At 44.2% G+C, this 23,851-nt stretch overlaps 1 protein-coding gene across 2 annotated transcripts in view; it reads right to left on the bottom strand.

Annotated features, from left to right (window-relative positions):
- ZDHHC5 (zinc finger DHHC-type palmitoyltransferase 5) overlaps positions 1-23,851 on the bottom strand; it is a 50,797-nt gene that overhangs the window by 21,310 nt on the left and 5,636 nt on the right. For both annotated transcript variants that reach the window (XM_044298585.1, XM_044298584.1), the window contains exons 2-3: positions 11,831-12,297; positions 1,096-1,217 (exon numbers count right to left, since the gene is read on the bottom strand). In XM_044298585.1, the coding sequence (XP_044154520.1) occupies positions 1,096-1,217; positions 11,831-11,934 (226 nt within the window). In that variant the 5' untranslated portion in view covers positions 11,935-12,297. The remainder of the gene's footprint in view (positions 1-1,095; positions 1,218-11,830; positions 12,298-23,851) is intronic.

Here is a 23,851-nt window from a genome sequence, read left to right on the forward strand (position 1 = left end):
TGCCAGGGCAGTATAACTACGCCACAAGTGACCCCATTTTGGAAAGAAGACACCCCAAGGTATTCCGTGAGGGGCATGGCGAGTTCCTAGAATTTTTTATTTTTTGTCGCAAGTTAGTGGAATATGAGACTTTGTAAGAAAAAAATAAAAATAAAAAATCATCATCATTTTCCGCTAACTTGTGACAAAAAATAAAAAGCTCTATGAACTCACTATGCCCATCAGCGAATACCTTAGGGTGTCTACTTTCCAAAATGGGGTCATTTGTGGGGGTTTTCTACTGTCTGGGCATTGTAGAACCTCAGGAATCATGACAGGTGCTCAGAAAGTCAGAGCTGCTTCAAAATGCGGAAATTCACATTTTTGTACCATAGTTTGTAAACGCTATAACTTTTACCCAAACCATTTTTTTTTTTTGCCCAAACATTTTTTTTTTTAATCAAAGACATGTAGAACTATAAATTTAGCGAAAAATTTATATATGGATGTCGTTTTTTTTGCAAAATTTTACAGCTGAAAGTGAAAAATGTCATTTTTTTTGCAAAAAAATCGTTACATTTCGATTAATAACAAAAAAAGTAAAAATGTCAGCAGCAATAAAATACCACCAAATGAAAGCTCTATTAGTGAGAAGAAAAGGAGGTAAAATTAATTTGGGTGGTAAGTTGCATCACCGAGCGATAAACGGTTAAAGTAGTGTAGTGCCGAAGTGTAAAAAGTGCTCTGGTCATGAAGGGGGTTTCAGCTAGCGGGGTTGAAGTGGTTAAAGTGATGTCACAAGTCACAGAGGTCAGATCAGCAAAGATTATAAAGTGATGCAGAGGCCAAGAGGTTGGACCACCAAAGATTATAAAGTGATGTCAAAGGTACCAGAGATCAGACCACCAAATATTAGAAAGTGACGAGACAGGTCTCGAAGGTCAGACCACCAAAGATTAAAAAGTAATGACACAGGTTCCAGATGATATGAAATTATGTCAAATGATGTTATATCCTAGCGATATGCCATAATTTTACAAAATGAGAATAACTCGTTGAGCAGCAAAGCATGGTGGTTAATTTTTTAATAAAAAAAGTGGACACTTCAGTTCTTACCTCTTGGAAATATTCCGGGATCCATAAAAGTGGCCATGCTAAAATTGGCCAAAACAAATAGGAACATGATAGCATTATAAGCAGGAAGAGCAGGGGACACCTCCGTGTTGAGCCATGGGCATCTAAGAAGACAAGTTAGAGAGTTCAGCAGATCACAAGTGGAGTAAAATTACTTAATACCAACAACCTCCTACATAAATACACCCTCCTCTCCACCTCCTCTGAAAGTCCGCTTAGAATAGGGGGCATCCTCAGTGAGGATTCCTCACAGAACTCGATCAAATATGAACTTGAGGGTGCAACTACTTTTATGAAATGACCTCTTGAAGTGCCCTCTTGGGTCATACGATTAATCTGCTCCAGTAAATGGTGGAGAGGAAAGGGGTATGTGACAAGCTACATGGGTCCTCAGCAATACTAGGACATCCTAACATAAAGCAAACTGATGCATCAACACATTGGTTTACGTTTTACAATGAATTGTACACCCCGTGAGTCATTTACATGCCTGTGACTGGCTGCAGTAAACATACGCAAACATGCAAGCAAGTGACACATATAAGCTCGTAAACCTTTAGGAACAATGTACATTAGGAAAATTGGAAAAGGTTCAAAGGCAATGAGATAGATAAAAGGATTACATAAGACATCTTAGAAGACATAGTACAAATATACACAAAGTCACTATGTAATCGGCTAAGAGACCATGCATGTGATGGTTACATTAACAATACAGGAAAGGGTTCTTTTCAGTTACAGTAGTAAAACTATGGCATACCCTCTCCCCAGAGCTAGTAATAGCAGATACTATGACAGCATACAAAACTACAAAAGTAGACAGTGTTCAGACAAATGAGGCATAAGAGAAAAATAAAGACTTAACATGATCTGGGGAATTATCCAAACAACGTGCCCAGAGCCGCCATCTATATTAACTACCTATCCATCTATAGCTCCAGTATTATCTATTATAGCTACTGTATTTATCTATAGCAGCTATCCATAATCTCTTTATCTATTTATCCAATTACTTAGCATCTCTATAAATCTGTATCATTAAGCTATCAGTGGGGTGCATGCACGGACGGGTCTTCTACCGCAAAGTGGCTTTATCGCTAAGTGTCATGCAGTTAAACATGGCAGCTAGATGGGGCAGGAGACAGGTAGGTTATCAGTACTACACATCCTCACACTCTTCCTCAACTATGTGCCTTGTCTCTATGTCTCTTGTGCTTTTTACCTCCACATTCACCGCCCTGTTCCTCCTCCATTACCTTTCATCCACATCTGCCCCTCTCTCCTCCATTCGCCCATGTACAGATCCCATGCTTTTTCACCCTCCTCAATCAATTGAAACCATTGTGTCCCAGGGTGCAGCACAACAAGCCCTCCCATAACTCCTACAACTATTTGATTTTCCTTTCTTTACCTTTACTTCTTATTTCAGGGGATATCTCTCCTAACTCTGGCCCACCCTGCCCCCACATCAACCCCTCCCCCATCTCTCACAGAAACCTTGCAAACCTCATCAACATTTGTTGTCCACCTTCTTTCCCCTCTTAACTGTGCGCTCTGGAATTCATGGTCAGTCTGTAACAAGCTCCTCTACATTCAAAACTTCTTTTTAACTAACTCTCTTAACCTGCTGGCCCCCACTGAAACCTGAATTCAGGAATCTGACACGGCTTCCCCTGCTGCACTCTCCTATGGCAGCCTACACTTCTCCCATACCCCCGGACCTGAGAATAGACATGGTGGTGGAGTTGGCATTCTCCTGTCCCCACAATGCCCTTTCCAGGTCATCCCCCCAGTTCCATCACTCTCATTCCCTTCTTTTGAGGTTCACACCCTCAGGCTCTTCCATCCCCTCTCCCTCAGAGTAGCAGTTGTATACCGTCCCCCTGGCTCACCCACCCAGTTCCTGGATCACTTTTCTGCCTGGCTGCCACACTTACTGTCCTCAGAAATACCAACCCTTATCCTGGGAGACTTCAACATCCCTATAAACGGCCCCATTTCCCCATCTGCTTCCCAGCTTCTCTCCCTAACCTCCTCTCTTGGCCTTTCTCACCTCTCTAACTCTCAGACACACAAAGACGGTAACACACTTGACTTGGTTTTCCACCGGCTCTGCTCAATCCAACTTTAATAACTCTCCTCTCCCGCTTTCTGACCACAATATCCTCTCCTTCGCTCTCACAAATCTGTACCCATCCCAGCACTCCCCTACCTAGTACACGCACAGAAACCTAGTGGCCATCGACCCTCACACACTTACAAACACTACATGCATCATTGTCCCCAATCTCTTCCCTTTCCTGCCCAGATAAGGATGTAAATCACTACAATGACACCCTAAGAAGTAGCGCCCCCTACCTTCAGAACCTTCAAACACAGACCAAAGCAAGCCTGGCTTACACTGCAAACTCGCTTCCTCCAGCGTTGCTCCAGGAGTGCTGAACGCCTATGGAGGAAAACTCGCACACCCGAGAATTTCCTCCATTACAAATTCATGCTACGGCCCTATAACTGCCCTCAACCTCACTAAACAGACTTACTTCACCACTCGAATCTCCTCACTGTCCAACAACCCAAAAAAACTCTGACACTTTCCAATCCCTCCTCAGTCCCACCACAGACCTCTCTGCTGAAGACTTAGCCGCCTACTTCACAGAGAAAATAGAATATATCCGTCAAGAAATCAGCTCCCAGCCCCCCCCCCCCCCCCCCCAATATCCTCTGGCTAACTGTCCACATTTGATCCAGTCACGGAAGAAGAAGTCTCCAGGCTCCTCTCTTCTTCTCGTCCTACCACTTGCACCTCTGATCCCATTCCCTCACACCTACTCTCTCCGGCTGTCACCACTCACCTAACAAAAATCTTCAACCTCTCCTTCTCTTCTGGTATCTTCCTTCATTACTCCATTAATAAAACATAAAAAAAACATCTCTTGACCCATCCTGCACAACTAACTACAGACCAGTCTCCAATCTTCCCTTCATTTCTAAACTCTTGGAGCGTCTGGTCTACTCTCGCCTTACCCACCATCTCTCTGATCACTCTCTCCTCGATCCATTACAATATGGTTTCCGCCGCCTGCATTCAACAGAAACTGCCCTCACCAAAGTGAAAAATGACCTCCTGACAGCAAAATGCAACGGTAACTACTCTCTGCCCATTCTCCTTGACCTCTCTGCAGCTTTTGACACTGTAGACCACCATCTCCTACTCGCGATGCTCCAATCCATCGGCCTAAAGGACACCGCCCTCTACTGGTGTTCTTCCTATCTCTCTGGTCGCTCTTGTATCATTTGCTGGCTCCACATCCTTACCTGTCCCCCTCGCTGTTGGAGTTCCTCAGGGTTCAGTCCTAGGCCCTCTTCTCTTCTCCCTGTACACAGCACCAATTGGACAGACCATCAGCAGATTTGGTTTCCAGTACCATCTCTATGCGGATGACACACAACTATACACTTTATCCCTTGACATTACACCTGCTGTATTACAGAACACTAGTGACTGTCTCTCTGCCGTCTCTAATATTATGTCCTCTCTATCTGAAACTAAATCTTTCAAAAACTGAACTTCTTGCGTTCTCTCCATCTACTAACCTACCTAAACCCAATGTCTGCCTTTCGGTGTGCAACACAGTCATCACTCCTAGGCAGCACGCCCGCTGTCTCGGGGTGACTTTTGACACTGATCTCTTTCACATGCTATATTCAATCTCTCTCCCACTCATGTCCCCTGCACCTCAAAAACATCTCTAGTATCCGCCCCTTTCTCACTATGGAAACAACAAAAACTCTCATTGTTGCCTTGATCCACTCCTGCCTTGATTACTGCCACTCACTATTAATTGGCCTCCCCTCACCAGACTCTCCACTCTCCAATCTATTCATAATGCAGCAGCCAGGGTCACATATCTGTCCAACCGCTACTCTGATGCCTCTGCCCTGTGTCAGTCATTGCACTGGCTACGCATACACTATAGAATCTCATTCAAACTGCTCGTCATCACCCACAAAGCCTTCCACAATGCTGCACCACCCTACATCTCTTCCCTCATCTCTGTCTACCACCCTACCCGTGCTCTCTGTTCAGCCAATGACTTACGACTGACTTCCACAAAAATCCAAACCTCTCTCTCTTCCGGCTCCAAGAGTTCTCCCAAGCTGAACCGGTTCCGGTTCTCTGAAATGCCCTACCCCAAGAAATCAGGCTTAATCACAACATTCACAGTTTTAAGTGTTCGCTAAAAACACATCTTTTTAGGGTGGCCTATCACCTCCCTTGATCTAACCTCCTATTGCCCATTTATCATTCCCTGAAGCTGAACCTCCATTGCACCCAGAAGCACTTCGTATATTGGCTGCTGACCAGCTCATGTGGCTTTATATCTGCTCCCCTATTCTCCCAAAGATGGCTGGACTATCGTACATAACAAGCACTTCTACCTTTTGTGTCACCCCTATCCCCACACAGATTGTAAGCTCTTGCGAGCAGGGCCCTCATTCCTCTTGTTGTAATAATCGACTGGTCTGTTGCTATGTTATTTATAGGAATTGGCCCAACAAAACAGAAAACCATTGGGGGCTTAAATAAATATTCAAATTTCATTTTGCAATTTTCGAGTGCCGTGAATTGATTTCTATAATTATTGGGACATCATCTCATAACAGAGCACCGAGCGAGAATAAGAAAAGTGGAGTGCCAGCCATCCATCTTGTACAGCTATGTTATTTATGACTGTTTGTACATGAACCCCCGAATTGTAAGGCGCTGCGGAATATGTTGGCGCTATATAAATAAAGATTATTATTATATTAAATATCCATCTAGGTCAGCGGTATTTCTGCATCTAGAGTAATTATATTATCAATTACGGTATATTATAGCTAGGGATGAGCGAATTTCATAATTTGAAATTTGTTTTCGGTTCGTGTCGTGGTATAATGTAAATTGTGTTATGGATTCCGTTACCACGGACCATAACGCATTTCCATAACGGAATGCCTTTAGAGGCATTCCGTTATAATAGAAGTCTATGGCTGCATAATGGATCCGTCCCGTTTCTGTTATGCAGGAGAGGACTCCAGCATAATGGAAACGAGACTGATCCGTTATGCAGGCCATAGACATCTATTATGACAGAACAGGCATTCTATTATGGAATCGCGTTATGGTCCGTGGTAACGGAATCCATAACGCAATTCACATTATACTACAACATGAACCGAAAACGAATTTCAAAATATGAAATTCGCTCATCCCTAATTATAGCTTTTTACTATTTATGTCTCCTGTATCCATTCATTCATAAATGTACCATGAGGGAGTGTACAGTGCAGTTATTTGTGCCAAATGTATCATGTGTCGCACAATGTTCTCAAATTTGGTGCATCTTTAAGTCTGTTACTTTTGTCTTGAGAGGTTACCCTACCCCTATATACTTGCGACAATTTTTGCAACTTTTCAAAAAGTCGCAGTTGATAAGTCGGTCTTATATCAGACTGACAGGCTAATCATGCTCACTTTAAAAAACTGTAAAAATTCCAAATGTCAAATTTTCTCTGCACAAATTAGCCCTACGATAAAGCAAAACGCTATTTTGCGACTTTCTTAAACCAGAATACTGGAGTGCAGTTTGTCTAGATAATTATGTATACTCTCTTTTTATTAGATTGCATCTGTCAGCAGACTCGTACCTAAGAAACTGTCTGACCTACATTAATATATGCAAATAAGCCTCTAGGAGCAATGGGGGCGATGCCGGTACACCTAGAGGCTCATGTCATGCCCTCTCCACTTTGATTGACAGGGCCAGGTAGTGTAAATGCGATCACATCGGGCCCTGTCAAAGTGCAGGGGGCGCGGAAGATCAGCAAGTTTCATAGATACAAATCTGTTGACAGATGCCCTTTAAAGAAAAACAGCATTCCAATACATTTCACAATAAAGAACCATCAAAGCATCTAGAAACAAATACATTCTATAATGAGAAAACGAGCTGTAAATAGACTAAGGCCTAATATTATACTCCCACTCAAAGCGAGCACAGCAATCAGTCAACACTCGCATGCAAGAGCTCGCCAAATATAATACGTGAACAAATGAGCATTGAATAAGATAAATTGAAGGGGTTATCCAAGACTTAAAAAGACCTCATAAGAGTGGCTGACCCGCATTTACCCGGTCCCCACCACTGGGTTCTGGCTCCATTGCTCCCCAGCTGTCTGTACAGGTCCATGATGCTCTGCTATCAACATCCTGTTAGGCACATGTGACCACTGCAGCCAATCAATGGCCACAGCAGTGACCTGTTCGGGTCAAAATATGTTGCCCAGGCCTATGGTAGCCAATGCCCCAGACAAAAGTAGAGAGGGCCTTTTGTACAAACTTAGAGCTCGTGTCCATGAGCATACTGGCTCAGTGCCCGTATTGTGGGCTGCAATATACGGGCCCTGGCTGTGTGCACTCAGTATCACATATGTGGACCCACTGACTTGAATGGCTCTGCATCCGCCAGATAAGACCAAAGATAGGACATCACTATCTTTTTGCGGTGCGGAGGCACAGAAGCGCTTCCGTGGGCTTCTGATGCCTCCATGCCTTCTAAAGATCCATGCCTCCGCACAGCAAAAAGATAGAACATGTTCTAACTTTGGCTGTATGTTGCAGTTTGTGGGCCCGTTCAAGTCAGAGAATGGGGTACTTGCTCAGTGCCAGAGAATGGGCACTGAGCAAGTACCCTTGTGTGCATGAGCCCTAAGGGAGACATAAATTGGCAAAATCTGAAAAAGATAGAAGAACCAAAGCAAAATGTCCATCCTGCCAAACCAGGAGAGACATTTTAGGTGATATTACGTCAGATCCTCTACCGTTTTCTTCTGCAGATGGAGGTAATCCCTATGTAGGTAATACCAAGAGAAAATAAACTGAAGAGACTAGACACCTGGTCTGCTTGGGAAATATTTAAAGCCTCTGTTTTTGACAGATTGGCCTTAAAATTGCTCCAACTGTCAAACCTATTAAATTCTCAGAGAATAGATGGAAGAGACATGTGAGGTGAAGTAACATAAATCACCAGCGCAGAGGAAGAGGCGGTATAGCAGACCGGTCAGGGAGGGCCACCGCAGGCAGCTCCAGGGCCGACAGAAAGTTGTGTAGATATGCCGGGTCACATAGCTCCAATCGTCTCCCATTTCTATGTACTACTAGCTGAAAGGGTGTAAGCTGTAAAGAGTAAGGAATATCGTGCCCTCTCAATAGGTCCAGAAGAGTGACAGAGCCTTGCGCTGCAATAGTATAGGATGAGGTAAGTCTTATAAAAGAGGATGACCTGGGCTCCTGCGAAATCATAGTAATCCGCATTCTGCGCCTTGTGCATAATTTCCTCCTTCATTGGGTAGTAATACATGCAATAAATCACATCACAAGGTTTATTCACATCCCGGGTGATAGGGCCCAAAGGCTCTGTGCGCGGTCTCCAACAACTCCTAAGCTGGGTTACAGTGAATGTCGCTGAACACGTTCTGTAGCATAGAAATAAGATCCATGGTATAAATGGGCTCTGGCAATCCCCAAATCCAAATATTATTCCTCCTACTCCATTGTGAAGCTGATGTAGTTGTTTGGAATGTTGTTCATGAGGTCCCATTTTAGAGCAGTATCATCCACCGTGGAGGATAGAGCCTCCTAGCTTGTAGTAACATTGTTACTCAATGCGACCGACTCCATCTTTTATGAACACTTAAGGGGCTCAACAAACATCCATCTCTACTGATAGGTAGCAGCTTGACATGCTTCCTCCAGTCCCAGTCAGAGCCCAGTCTAGCAGAAGGCCGGGGCGACACAGGAAGCGCGGCTGTTGCTTCAGTAGAGGTGGCCCCAGTGACTTGGCATTTTATCATTGAGTCTATAAGGAGCCTGCACACAGAACAAGGGAGCAGAAGACTCTACATCTAGCATCCACCAGTACGAGGAGGTAAGGGAAGCTGAGGCCTCAGCAAGTCTGAGCTGGATGCCCGTTCATCCTCCTCCCACATTTCAGTCACAGGGAAGGCACAAGGGGAGCTGCTGGGTTTGCCATTCACCCCATTACAAGCCGGTGTAGAAGTCGACTGGAGAGACCTCGGGGATGTGGGAACAAATGGCGCCGCTCCTGTAGTACAGTCCCTCACCTCCTGGTCCTGAGTAACCGCACTGCTCAGACATTTGGTGCAGGCTGCTTCATTCTGCAACAGCTACTCTCTGGGTTGGCTCCGATTTAAACCCTTGTTTTTTCCTCACCATTGGACCTCTGATTTGCTAGGAGAATGGGTGGGATGCATTTCAGAAGCAAGTTTGCGGCAGAAGCTCCACAACAGTGCATGCTCACTCTGCCATTACTAGGACACCCCCCATCTAGATTATTAAAGGGGCTCTTCTGGGATGACGACTTATTAATTATCCACGTTAGGTGAAAACTGTCTGACTGATGGAGGTCCAACTGCTGGGTCACATTCTACGTTATCACATTGAGTCTAAATGGATTGGCAGTGCGCATGCTAGACAGCCTCACCGTTCAACAAGAGGACAGGGGATCCCTGTTCTTGTGAGCAAATGGGAACCCAGTGATCTGACAGGAATGGAGTGTTCAGCTAAAACAGCATAAACTAGAGTTACCATTACCTTGTGTTAGGGTACATTGTCCCTCACCACTCCTGTGTGATATCAGAGCTGTGCTGCATGCTCTGAGCCAATCACATTTCTCATCCTGCAGCTCCTCCCTCCCTCTCACAGCATACAGTCTCACTGAGATAGGGAAAAAAACTGCAGCTGCATCTTCCCCCTCTCCCTTTTACTATTTATTCTCCCTGTCTTTATGAACCTTTCAGTAGGTGGAGAGAAGTGGACTACAGACTGCTGGGAGGTAAGGAAGATGTCACGTGCCCCTGATGAGACAAAGCTTTACGTATGTAATGCTGATTTCTGCAAAAAAAGTAAAATTATGATATTTATGCTTTCCTTCAGTCAAACATTATTAGGACAAACCGGGCTAACAATGTATACTGCAACTAGACGTTTCCTGGGAGAATGAGCCAAAAACCTGCCTGCTTCATATTTAGTACTATAACACTTTACTATATATTTTGTGCTAGTTTTTCTTGCATATTCAGTTTTTCCATATTTAGTACCATTTTACAAAAAAATCTTTTTACATACATTACATAAAATATATATTTTTTCCAAATTAAGTTCTACTGTACTTTTTACATATAACTATATTATTTTTATATTTAGTACTATGCTATTTTTTATATACTTAGTACTCCATTATTTGTTTTTGCATATTTAAGACTACATTACTATTTAGCATATTTAGTACTATATTTTACATATTTTGCACTATATTTTTCTTTACATACTATATTACTTGGTTGACATCAGTGGATGACCCATCTTAATCATACTCACGCCACACTCCTTGGGGAGCTGGTCTAGTGCAGCGGTACACAACCTTTTTTGGTCTGGGGCCCACATTGTCACATCGCACTATTTCAAGGGGCCACAACAAATTAAATAAAGTTAATCAATCAGCCTATTACATAGGCTAATGTAAAGTGACTGGGGAGGAATGATCGCTACCACAGTCCCTCATTCACTTCTATTGATTATCGGTAGCACATTCCCGATTACACGGTGAGATGTGCTGACGATAATTGTACATCTTTCATCCTGATAAAATATGCAAATCAGGCGACAAATGAGTGATTCCTTGTTTACCGGCTGATCAGCGGCACAATTATACCGGCCAGATATCAGGAATGATCGCTCCTATGAACACTTGTTCCCAGTAATTGTCCTGAATATCGTGCCGTGTAACAGGGGCTTACAGATTTCCTGGTAAAAAAAAGATTTTTAACACGTTCCTACAGAACGGGCCAGAAAGAGAAGATTCATAGTCTCCTGCTCCCGCTGTCTTCATCTTCTACATCCGGTTGGACATGGGCATAGTCACTTGCACCGCTCCAGCCAATGACTGGCTTTTTGCTGGATGGCACACAGTGTGCTGTCCGCATTTTTGGCGGACCCAAATAACTGGGTCTGCATCCTATCCACAAAAAAAAAACCGGAACGGACACGGAAACAAAATACATTCGTATGATATTTGTATTCCTTATACATATTTAGTACTTTACTAAGTATTTTTTTTTACATATTCTGTACCATGTATTCTGATTTTATACATATTAAGTAACGCTTTTTAACATTTTAACATTTACGCTAGAGATAAACAGTGCTCGGTCTTTTTTGTTTGTGTTTTCTCACGTGACTAAATGACTGAAGTGAGGTCATTGTTTGTCTTTTGTCATTCTGAAGTAGTCAGACACTGATGGACATATCATGAGGTTCAGACTGGTGTAATCTCTTTAGATGGTTTGTATATACTAAGTAATCCCCAAATCTGGGACAGAATTAAAAGGGACAGATGGGGGTTGCCAGACAAATAAATAAATGGAAGATAAAGGAAGAGACATGAAGAGAAACCGGTGGGGGAAAAAAACGATTAATAAATATACGTATAAATTCAATCTAGTATGAATGTGGCATGTGGGGTCAGGCAAACAGGGGGCGCACCAGGTATGTACAGACACGGTACACGCACACGTGTTATTCACAGATGATCGTAATAAATGAAAAAATGCAATCTGCACACAGGGGAGCCGCTTAAGGTCTTGCCAGACTTACGTGAAAGTGAAGAAAAGTGTGGTAGATCCCACTAGAAAGACGGTTGCTGCTGCCACAGGGATGTACTTGCTGGGTTTGAATGACTTGACAGTTCCTGCAGGCATCGTGAAGATGGGAGGATGGAACTAGGGGGTACAGCATATCCCCACACAGCACTAGTAGGCAATGGGAGAAATATATACAGGAAGCAATCTAGAGGGGACAGTATACAAAGGCTATTAAATATCTCCCCACATGGTCGAGCAAATCAGCGCCTAATAATTCGGGGGTCGCTAACAGTGAAAGCCTCCCCTCCTCCAAATCTCCAGAGTGAGGGGAGCATGCAATGTCTTGCAGCCCTTTGCCCCCTCCCCTTATTAGTCCGTCTCCCTCCTTGCAGTAATCCCTTGGTAATCCATGTGGCTGATGACACTGGTGGGCGGGGGTTCAGTCTGCTTCGGAGCTGCACTCCTGGATTAAGTCACGACCTGGAAAGAGGGAAGAGAGAGATAGTGAAGCACGCTACACACAGACCTAAACAACACATGACACACGTATGATTCTATAGGACACGCCTGTAACGGCGGTGAACATGGCAGCACATTATCTGATGGTAGCCTTACATATGTGTTTTTCATTAGTACTAAGCACTACAGTGTTGAGTAACACAGGTAATCCAAATGCCTTCAGAGTACCACAGGGGAAAGCCCAAAAAATACAACTTCGAGCACTACACAGTGCCATGCCCAGACTTGTTTAACAGCTAGCTGGCATTTATTATACTACCCTTAGCAGTGCCAGTGCAAGTCTCGATGTTAGTCACACACAGAACAGGTGAAGACCATGTAGGAGTCAGCCCCCTCAACCACGGCATCTGAGGTGCCCAGGATCGGGTGTCCACTCAGCTCCATTCACCCTTCATGTGCATGAGAATGAGACGTAAATGTATGTCCCAATGCTCTAAGGAGTTAAAGGCTTGGGTCTCATCACATACATAACAGACGGTGTGTCGGGGTCCCAAGAACTGCACACAGAAAACTGCTGTCTGCTCCTCTTCCCTGCCGGCTAGTGGCTATCCGCTCCAGTTCACTTCTCTGATACCCATACACCCTACAATACGCGATGTGAGTAATGGAGCCCGTACGTCCTTATTAATCATATGACTGACGTTATACCATCCTGCCCTGAGAAGCCTGACAAAACACAGTGAGTAATATCAGAGCGCAGTGAGTAATAATACAGCACGTGTGAGAGCCACATCCCTTTACCCTCAGAATGCTGGTGACACGAGGTTCTCCAGCTTTACCTAATCATTGGAGAATGAGGAGATCTGAAACTCACAGGGGGAGATTTATCAAACTGGTGTGAAGTAGAACTCGCTTAGTTGCCCATAGCAACCAATCAGATTCCACGTTACACTTTACAGAGCTCCTTTAGAAAATGAAAGGTGGGATCTGATTGGCCGCTATGGGCAACTAAGCAAGTTCTACTTTACACCAGTTTGAGAAATCTCCCCCACAGTTACTAAGATCTCTGCCTGCTGTCAGTGAATGGGCAGCCACAATGTTCACCTCTGCATAAGCCAGTGACGCCATAGGATATGTTAGGATATTCCATCACTTTCTGACTAGTGGTGGTCCAACCGATCAGAAGGAGAAAGGTGGTGCTGGAATACAGCCCCATGTAAAAACAAAACCTTTCAGTCCCATGCCATACAGCAATTCACCCTTGATGTCATGGCGCCATAAAACCCCAGCCTAATAGGGATGAAATGCCCTTGTTAGGCTTACACAGGTGCACATATGTTATCTGTGTGTCCATCACATGACTTGCTCCCATTCAGCTTCTACAAGCAGAGGTCTTGAATTGTTTGTATGGTTGCAGTTACTGCAAAAGGAGATCACAGGGGGAGGTCACTGATGTGGTACTCAATGCGACAACTATGCCACGCTGCTTCCATTCACTTCTATGGGAATAACCGAAACAGTGAAGAGCAGCCTCCTCAATTGTCTCCATAACTCTGACCAACCCGACCACAGCAGAAGGCCTCATGCACACGGCTGTGTTCTGGTCTGCAAACAACGAATACTGATACCTTCCGTGTTTTCCTTACTCTCATCAGTAGAAAGGGCTATTCCAGTCTGCAAAAAATGTTCTAGAATTTATGGAACAGAAAAATGCATCCGAAAAAAAAAAAAACTGACGTGTGCATGGCCCCATAGAAATGAATGGCACAGTGCTATGCCCGCATAAAACGCAGACAGCACACGGATGAAAAATACAGACATGTGCATGAGGCCTAAGACAGTCCAATCCCAACTATGAACGGCTGAAATGGGAATAGCCCTGTAATGCTGCGTTTCCCCCGTCCTGACAGTCACCACTGTCCCCGGGCGATCTGCGGAAGGAGATTGTGGTAGATGAATGGTGTCTTTCTCCACCCTTTATGACATTAAAGGGGCTTTCTGGGTGTTTAAAGGGGTTGTGTCACAAAGCATATTCTACATGTTTCAAACCAACACCTGGATCTGAACACTTTTGTAATTGTATGTAATGAAATATTTTGTATAGCCAGTGAGCTTTTCAATAAAATGTATCAGTATAGCGCCACCTGCTGTTTGTTCTTTTCCTTATTTTCTGTCCATCTCACTGAGCTGGTCAAAGGTGCTCAGCCCATCACCTGTGATTTGTACAGGACATTGGCAACAAGTGGGTCATTTTTCTGCAGCGCCACCACAGTGTAAATGAGGCTGAAAACAATGAGCTTTCTATGCAGTCTACTGACAAGGAGGCTCCTACAGTCAGGGATGCTCTTTGTAACTGCTACTCCACTCATACTAATAGATCACGGTTACGAGTGAGGTACCCCTTTAATTAGCCATAGCCTACATTTCCTGAACAGCCAGCATATGACTGCCAGCTGCCACCTTAACCGTTACCTGTACTCTTTTAATGTCTGTCTGAGGCTCTATTAACCGAATCAACCAGGCTTATCAAGCAAGTGATTCCATTAATAGATATACACGAGGGAATTGCTGATAATGCACAATATAATCCCCACTAAAGGGCACTAAGTGGCTCCCCAGCAATGTACTGGAGTACCAGCTGCCAGTCGTATGGGAATTACAGGGGCATTGCTGCGCCGTCATGCCTCCTAAACTGCCATTTTCAGGTTCTTACTACCCTGAGAAGCAGCACCATTTACATTGTGATCATCATGTCCCGGAAAGGTGACTTCTACTTAGGTACCTGACGGGAGGCAGCACTTGTGACAGTGAACTAGGGAGTGCTAATACAGCTCCATGGGAAGAAATCAGCTACAAAATTCTGTGATTCCATCAAGAATGGGTCCATAAGTTTGTCACAGGCTTGACACGTGGAACAGAGTAATAAACCACATTGTTGTGAGAGCAGCTCTTGCTCTGGAGGACTCAGTGTGACCATACATTGCATGGACTATGAGTGAGCACAATGTAATACCAAATTCATCCTGCAGAGGCCACCGCAAAATGTGCAGGTTCACTGAGGTGTAACAGCTGATCGTTTGGGATTCCAGATGTTGGATCTACAGCAATCAATTAGAAAATTGTCAAGATGAAAAATCATAAAACGGGAAAAAAATGCATCCTCACAGTGTGTCTAGCAATAGCCTCCTAGTGGTTATGAAATGACAACCCACAGCATGCAACTATAGGAGTATAGGGATGCAAATGAGCTCTTAATAAGCTCTGCCTCTAATGCCGCCAGATGTAAGGCAGCTATCCTATAAGTCAACGTTCAGCTCTTAAAATAAGCCTTGAGACATGACTTGGATATTAAATAAGCCAGCACCTCATCTGCAGACAGCTGTTTTGGGGTGATTGCCCCTCATCAGTGCAGAACAGAGTGTACTGGCTTAGGCTACTTTCACACTAGCGTTCGGGCGGATCCGTTCTGAACGGATCCGCCCATAATAATGCAGACGGAGGCTCCGTTCAGAACGGATCCGTCTGCATTAAAATTGCAAAAAAAAAGCTAAGTGTGAAAATAGCCTCGGACGGATCCGTCCAGACTTTCAATGTAAAGTCAATGGGGGACGGATCCGTCCCCATTGACTTACATTGTAAGTCTGGACGGATCCGCACGGCCAGGCGGACACCCGAACGCTGCAAGCAGCGTTCAGCTGTCCGCCTGTCCGTGCGGAGGCGAGCGGAGCGGAGGCTGAACGCCGCCAGACTGATGCAGTCTGAGCGGATCCGCTCCATTCAGACTGCATCAGGGCTGGACGGCTGCGTTCGGGTCCGCTCGTGAGCCCCTTCAAACTGAGCTCACGAGCGGACCAGCGAACGCTAGTGTGAAAGGAGCCTTAACTGGGTGAGAGGCCTGTGTCCAGGTGAGGGGGGAACTAGACACAGGCCTCTCACCCAGTTAAGCCAATACTCTCTGCTCTGCACCGATGAGGGCAATCACCCCGAAACAGCTGTCTGCAGATGAGGTGCTGGCTTGTTTAATATCCAAGTCATGCCTCAAGGCTTATTTTAAGAGCTGAATATTGACTTATAGGATAGCTGCCTTACATCTGGTGGCATTAGAGGCAGAGCTTGCTAAGAGCTCATTTGCATCCCTTCCCTCCCAGAATTCCAGAGGAGCATGTATGGCCTATAAGTCTCCTCACACTGATTAAGGTGTACTATAGGAGTATTATACACACGATTGTCAGATGCAGAAAGAGGTCGAAGGGGAGGAAGTATCTCTATAGCTTCTACTACACCCCAGCCAGAAACTGGCGCAAGCCCCATTTCTTTCCCCAAACCCATGATTCATATAGGAGAAATAAAATGGACACCACCAGAAACATAAGAATATTTAAGGTTCTTATTTTTTACCTCTTTGGATTACAATTTAGGAAAGAGGAGTGCTGCAGTCAATTTTTATTCTTTTTATGTGGTTTTTTTTTTAACCACTTCAGCCCCGCTAGGTGAAACCCCCTTCATGACCAGAGCACTTTTTACACTTCGGCACTACACTCCTTTCACCGTTTATCGCTCGGTCATGCAACTTACCACCCAAATGAATTTTACCTCCTTTTCTTCGCACTAATGGAGCTTTCATTTGGTGGTATTTTATTGCTGCTGACATTTTTACTTTTTTTGTTATTAATCAAAATGTAACGATTTTTTTGCAAAAAAATGACATTTTTCACTTTCAGCTGTAAAATTTTGCAAAAAAAACGACATCCATATATAAATTTTTCGCCAAATTTATTGATCTACATGTCTTTGATAAAAAAAAAAATGTTTGGGCAAAAAAAAAAAAATGGTTTGGGTAAAAGTTATAGCATTTACAAACTATGGTACAAAAATGTGAATTTCCGCTTTTTGAAACAGCTCTGACTTTCTGAGCACCTGTCATGTTTCCTGAGGTTCTACAATGCCCAAACAGTAGAAAGCCCCCACAAATGACCCCATTTCGGAAAGTAGACACCCTAAGGTATTCGCTGATGGGCATAGTGAGTTCATAGAACTTTTTATTTTTTGTCACAAGTTAGCGGAAAATGATGAGGATTATTTTTTTTTTTTTCTTACAAAGTCTCATATTCCACTAACTTGCGACAAAAAATAAAAAATTCTAGGAACTCGCCATGCCCCTCACGGAATACCTTGGGGTGTCTTCTTTCCAAAATGGGGTCACTTGTGGCGTAGTTATACTGCCCTGGCAATTTAGGGGCCCAAATGTGTGAGAAGAACTTTGCAATCAAAATGTGTAAAAAATGACCGGTGAAATCCAAAAGGTGCACTTTGGAATATGTGCCCCTTTGCCCACCTTGGCAGCAAAAAAGTGTCACACATCTGGTATCGCCGTACTCAGGAGAAGTTGGGGAATGTGTTTTGGGGTGTCATTTTACATATACCCATGCTGGGTGAGAAAAATATCTTGGTCAAATGCCAACTTTGTATACAAAAATGGGAAAAGTTGTCTTTTGCCAAGATATTTCTCTCATCCAGCATGGTTATATGTAAAATGGCACCCCAAAACACATTCCCCAACTTCTCCTGAGTACGGCGATACCAGATGTGTCACACTTTTTTGCTGCCAAGGTGGGCAAAGGGGCACATATTCCAAAGTGCACCTTTCAGATTTTGCAGGCCATTTTTTACACATTTTGATTGCAAGGTACTTCTCACACATTTGGGCCCCTAAATTGCCAGGGCAGTATAACTACGCCACAAGTGACCCCATTTTGGAAAGAAGACACCCCAAGGTATTCCGTGAGGGGCATGGCGAGTTCCTAGAATTTTTCATTTTTTGTCGCAAGTTAGTGGAATATGAGACTTTGTAAGGAAAAAAGAAAAAAAATGAAAAATCATCATTTTCCGCTAACTTGTGACAAAAAATAAAAAATTCTAGGAACTCGCCGTGCCCCTCACGGAATACCTTGGGGTGTCTTCTTTCCAAAATGGGGTCACTTGTGGCGTAGTTATACTGCCCTGGCAATTTAGGGGCCCAAATGTGTAAGAAGTACCTTGCAATCAAAATGTGTAAAAAATGGCCTGCGAAATCCGAAAGGTGCACTTTGAAATATGTGCCCCTTTGCCCACCTTGGCTGCAAAAAAGTGTCACACATCTGGTATCGCCGTACTCAGGAGAAGTTGGGCAATGTGTTTTGGGGTGTCATTTTACATATACCCATGCTGGGTGAGAGAAATATCTTGGCAAAAGACAACTTTTCCCATTTTTTTATACAAAGTTGGCATTTGACCAAGATATTTTTCTCACCCAGCATGGGTATATGTAAAATGACACCCCAAAACACATTCCCCAACTTCTCCTGAGTACGGCGATACCACATGTGTGACACTTTTTTGCAGCCTAGATGCGCAAAGGGGCCCAAATTCCTTCTAGGAGGGCATTTTTAGACATTTGGATCCCAGACTTCTTCTCACACTTTCGGGCCCCTAAAAAGCCAGGGCAGTATAAATACCCCACATGTGACCCCACTTTGGAAAGAAGACACCCCAAGGTATTCAATGAGGGGCATGGCGAGTTCCTAGAATATTTTTTTTTTTTTGCATAAGTTAGTGGATATTGATTTTTTTTTGTTTTTTTCTCACAAAGTCTCACTTTCCGCTAACTTAGGACAAAAATTTCAATCTTTCATGGACTCAATATGCCCCTCACGGAATACCTTGGGGTGTCTTCTTTCCGAAATGGGGTCACATGTGGGGTATTTATACTGCCCTGGCTTTTTAGGGGCCCTAAAGCGTGAGAAGAAGTCTGGAATATAAATGTCTAAAAATGTTTACGCATTTGGATTCCGTGAGATTTCATGTGAGATTTTATTTTTTGACACAAGTTAGTAGAATATGAGACTTTGTAAGAAAAAACAAAAACAAACAAAAAATTTCCGCTAACTTGTGCCAAAAAAAATGTCTGAATGGAGCCTTACCAGGGGGGGGGGGGGGGTGATCAATGACAGGGGGGTGATCACCCATATAGACTCCCTGATCACCCCCCTGTCATTGATCACCCCCTGTAAGGCTCCATTCAGACATCCGCATGATTTTTTACGGATCCATGGATACATGGATCGGATCCATAAAACACATGCGGACGTCTGAATGGAGCCTTACAGGGGGGTTATCAATGACAGGGGGTGATCAGGGTAATCAGGGTGATCACCCCCCTGTCACTGATCACCCCCCCTGTAAGGCTCCATTCAGACATCCGCATGATTTTTTACGGATCCATGGATACATGTATCGGATCCACAGAACGCATGCGGACGTCTGAATGGAGCCTTACAGGGGGGTTATCAATGACAGGGGGTAATCAGGGTGATCACCCCCCTGTCACTGATCACCCCCCCTGTAAGGCTCCATTCAGACATCCGCATGATTTTTTACGGATCCATGGATCGGATCCACAAAACGCATGCGGACGTCTGAATGGAGCCTTACAGGGGGGTTATCAATGACAGGGGGTGATCAGGGTAATCAGGGTGATCACCCCCCTGTCACTGATCACCCCCCCTGTAAGGCTCCATTCAGACATCCGCATGATTTTTTACGGATCCATGGATCGGATCCACAAAACGCATGCGGACGTCTGAATGGAGCCTTACAGGGGGGTTATCAATGACAGGGGGTGATCAGGGTGATCACCCCCCTGTCACTGATCACCCCCCTGTAAGGCTCCATTCAGACATCCGCATGATTTTTTACGGATCCATGGATACATGGATCGGATCCACAAAACGCATGCGGACGTCTGAATGGAGCCTTACAGGGGGGTTATCAATGACAGGGGGGTGATCAGGGAGTGTATATGGGTGATCACCCGCCTGTCATTGATCACCCCCTGTAAGGCTCCATTCAGACGTCCGCATGTGTTTTGCGGATCCGATCCATGTATCCATGGATCCGTAAAAATCATGCGGACGTCTGAATGGAGCCTTACAGAGGAGTGATCAATGACAGGGGGGTGATCAATGACAGGGGGTGATCAGGGAGTGTATATGGGTGATCACCCGCCTGTCATTGATCACCCCCCTGTAAGGCTCCATTCAGACGTCCGTATGCTTTTTGCGGATCCGATCCATGTATCCGTGGATCCGTAAAAATCATACGGACGTCTGAACGGAGCCTGACAGGGGGGTGATCAATGACAGGGCGGTGATCAATGACAGGGGGGTGATCAGGGAGTTTATATGGGGTGATCATGGGTGATCAGGGGTTTATAAGGGGTTAATAAGTGACGGGACGGGGGGGGTGTAGTGTAGTGTGGTGTTTGGTGCGACTGTACTGACCTACCTGAGTCCTCTGGTGGTCGATCCTAACAAAAGGGACCACCAGAGGACCAGGTAGGAGGTATATTAGACGCTGTTATGAAAACAGCGTCTAATATACCTGTTAGGGGTTAAAAAATTCGGATCTCCAGCCTGCCAGCGAACGATTGCCGCTGGCATGCTGGAGATCCACTCGCTTACCTTCCGTTCCTGTGAGCGCGCGCGCCTGTGTGCGCGCGTTCACAGGAAATCTCGTGTCTCGCGAGATGAAGCATATATGCGTGACTGTGCGCCAGCCTGCCACCTCCGGAACGCACATGTGCGTTAGGCGGTCCGGAGGTGGTTAAAGGGCATCTGTCAGCAGATTTGTACCCATGACACAGGCTGACCTGTTACATGTGCGCTTGGCAGCTGAAGGCATCTGTGTTGGTTCCATGTTCTTATGTTCCTGCACTGCTGAGAAAAATGATGTTTTAATACATGCAAATGACCCTCTAAGGGGGCAACAGGGGCGTTGCCATTGCACCTAGAGGCTCTGCTCTCTCTGCAACTGCCGCACCCTCTGTGCTTTAATTGACAGGGACAGGCAGGAGTATAAATGTTATCACTGTGTGGCCCTGTCAATCAAAGTGCAGAGGGCGTGGCAGTTACATACAGAGCAGAACCTACAGGAGTAACAGCAATACCCCCATTGCTCCTAAAGGCTCATTTACATATATTAAAACATCATTTTTCTCAGTAATGCAGGAACATATGAACATGGAACCAACACAGATGCCTTCAGCTGCCACATGGAACAGGTCAGCCAGTTTCATAGATAAAGAGCATTTGTCAGCAGATTTGTAAGTGTCAAAAGGGTTCTCCACTACATTTTGGGCATCCGAGGCCCCTGACGATCATCCCGCTTTACTGTCCACATAGCCACATCAAGACAGCCCTGTACTCTAGTGATCTGCAGGCTGCCCAGAGGTTGGACTGCGCCCTATTCAAACACTGACAACCTACCCTAAGTATAGGTAGATAACGTTCCGGAGAACCCCTTTAACCTGTTTAGCAGACTTTATCTGACATGTATAAATATATAATTTCTAAATTTGTCACAAACAAAATTAATGAAAAAGTATTCACACCCTACCTGACACATTCTGGGCGGCCTAACGTTAAAGCCAATTACTGCTTATGAGATTTCCTACTAACAGGATAGTACGTCGGCAGGAAGGCTCCGGTGATAAAAATACTGTTCCTATGTCTCCCTCGCCCGATATCTCAAGAGCAAGACCAACGGTGTGTCACAAGGGCATTTCCCAACACGGCAGGAATCGGTCTACCATACATATAGCACATGGACAATTTGGTCACATCGCAGGCTTCATTTATGGAAGCCAAGCATAGATGACCATGTGGCCAGAAGCAACCAGAGCGCTTGATTTACCATATACTCACTGGGGAGATTTATCAAACTGGTGTAAAGTAGAACTGGCTTAGTTGCCCATAGCAACCAATCAGATTCCACCTTTCATGATTGGTTGCTATGGGCATCTAAGCCAGTTTTGATAAATCTCCCCCATTGTTCCTACTGGCAGCAAAGAGAATGGTCACCAATGACTCCTAAAAGAAGACCTGTCATCTCTCCTGACATGTCCGTTTTAGTAAATTATCATATTCCACACAAAATTACTATTCTGCAGGATCTAAGACTACGTTACCAATCAGCACAATCGGTGTTCCCGGTGGCAGACTGTCTAGGGACACACCTCTTTGACAAGAGGGATGGTAACAACCAGTGGTACATTTAATCATACACGTTTAGTAAAAATAATACAGGAAAAACACAGCATAGAGTTATAAAAGATGCTCTAGAACAGTCATTTATCCCCTTAACGCAAAACATTGCAAAATAAAACTATGAGGTGGACTCATGAGCTGAGCCCGCTCCATACGCAGCGGCTGCTGGATGTGAAAGGCCTCATGCACACAACCATATTATGTCCGATCTGCATTTTTTTCAGATTACACACAGACCCATTCATTTCTATGGGTCCACAAATCCAAAAAAAAAAAAAAAAAAAAAAAAAAAAAGAGGGTGCTGTAAGAATCTGTGTCCGTCCTGCAAATTATAGAGCATATCCTATTCTTGCCTGTATCGCAGACAAGAGTAGTAATTTGTAGGAATGGGGGATGAGAAAAATGCGGATTGCACACGGAAGGGGTCTGTATTTTGCAGATCTGTGGTTTGCACTCGCGTGCACGAAGCCTAATACGCCTAACGCTTGGCCACAATGACCGAGATCGTTAATGACTCCGATCCCAGTAGTTTAACCCATCACATGCCATGGGCAATAATGACAGGGCTTAAAGAGCCTTTGTCAGCATGATCAATCCTATTAAACCAGGCATGTTGCTTGGTAGGGTTGATCATGCTGATTAAAACAATACTTTTCTTTTGCCTGTATGTTGAAGAACTGCAGAGATATCTACGTTTTTATTAATCATGCAAATAAGCATGTTGGAGCACCAGAAGGTGGGACTGAATCCTTGGAGCACTGTTTTGTAACACCCCTGTGCTCTGCACACTGCCCCTTCCCCTTGATTGACAGGTTTGGACATCAGCATGTTGAGGGCAGTGCTGTGTCCTGGCATGTACATATCATATACACTACTTATTATAGCCTTACTATGTTGAGAATAGAGGTTTTCTATGCTTAGTAAGCTAATACATATTACTGGTTTAGTCACAGGCACAATATAGGACTATAAAGAAGCCTATAATATATATTAATACATTTTCAATATGATAAGGCTATAGCCTTGAATGTAGATGTCCCAAGATGAAATTCCAGGAATAGCTTCTAGATATATTCCACCCTTATTTAACCCATAATATAAAAGGCTATAGCGTTGCTATATTAAGAATAGAGGTTTTCTATGTTTAGAATCCTAACACATATTGCTAGTTTATTCACAGGTCACAATATAGGATTATAGACAACAGTAATATGTATAAAGCTATAGCCTTTTACTGTGGGTTAAATAAGGGAGAAAATAAAATCGTGTAGTCTCTCCTTGAATTTCAACCTGGGACATCTACATGCAAGGCTGGCCACTAACCCTAAAGCTACAGCCTTGTTATATTGAGAAGAGTGGTTGTCTATACTTAGAAAGCTTATACAATTACTGGCTTCTTTTTAATCATATATTGGGCCTCTGAAAAACGAATGATATGGATTAGCTTTCTAAGCATAGAAAACCTCTATGCTTAACATGGTAAGGCTATAATA

Source organism: Bufo gargarizans, chromosome 6, assembly GCF_014858855.1.
Source record: "Bufo gargarizans isolate SCDJY-AF-19 chromosome 6, ASM1485885v1, whole genome shotgun sequence".
NCBI classification, from domain to species: Eukaryota; Metazoa; Chordata; class Amphibia; order Anura; family Bufonidae; genus Bufo; species Bufo gargarizans.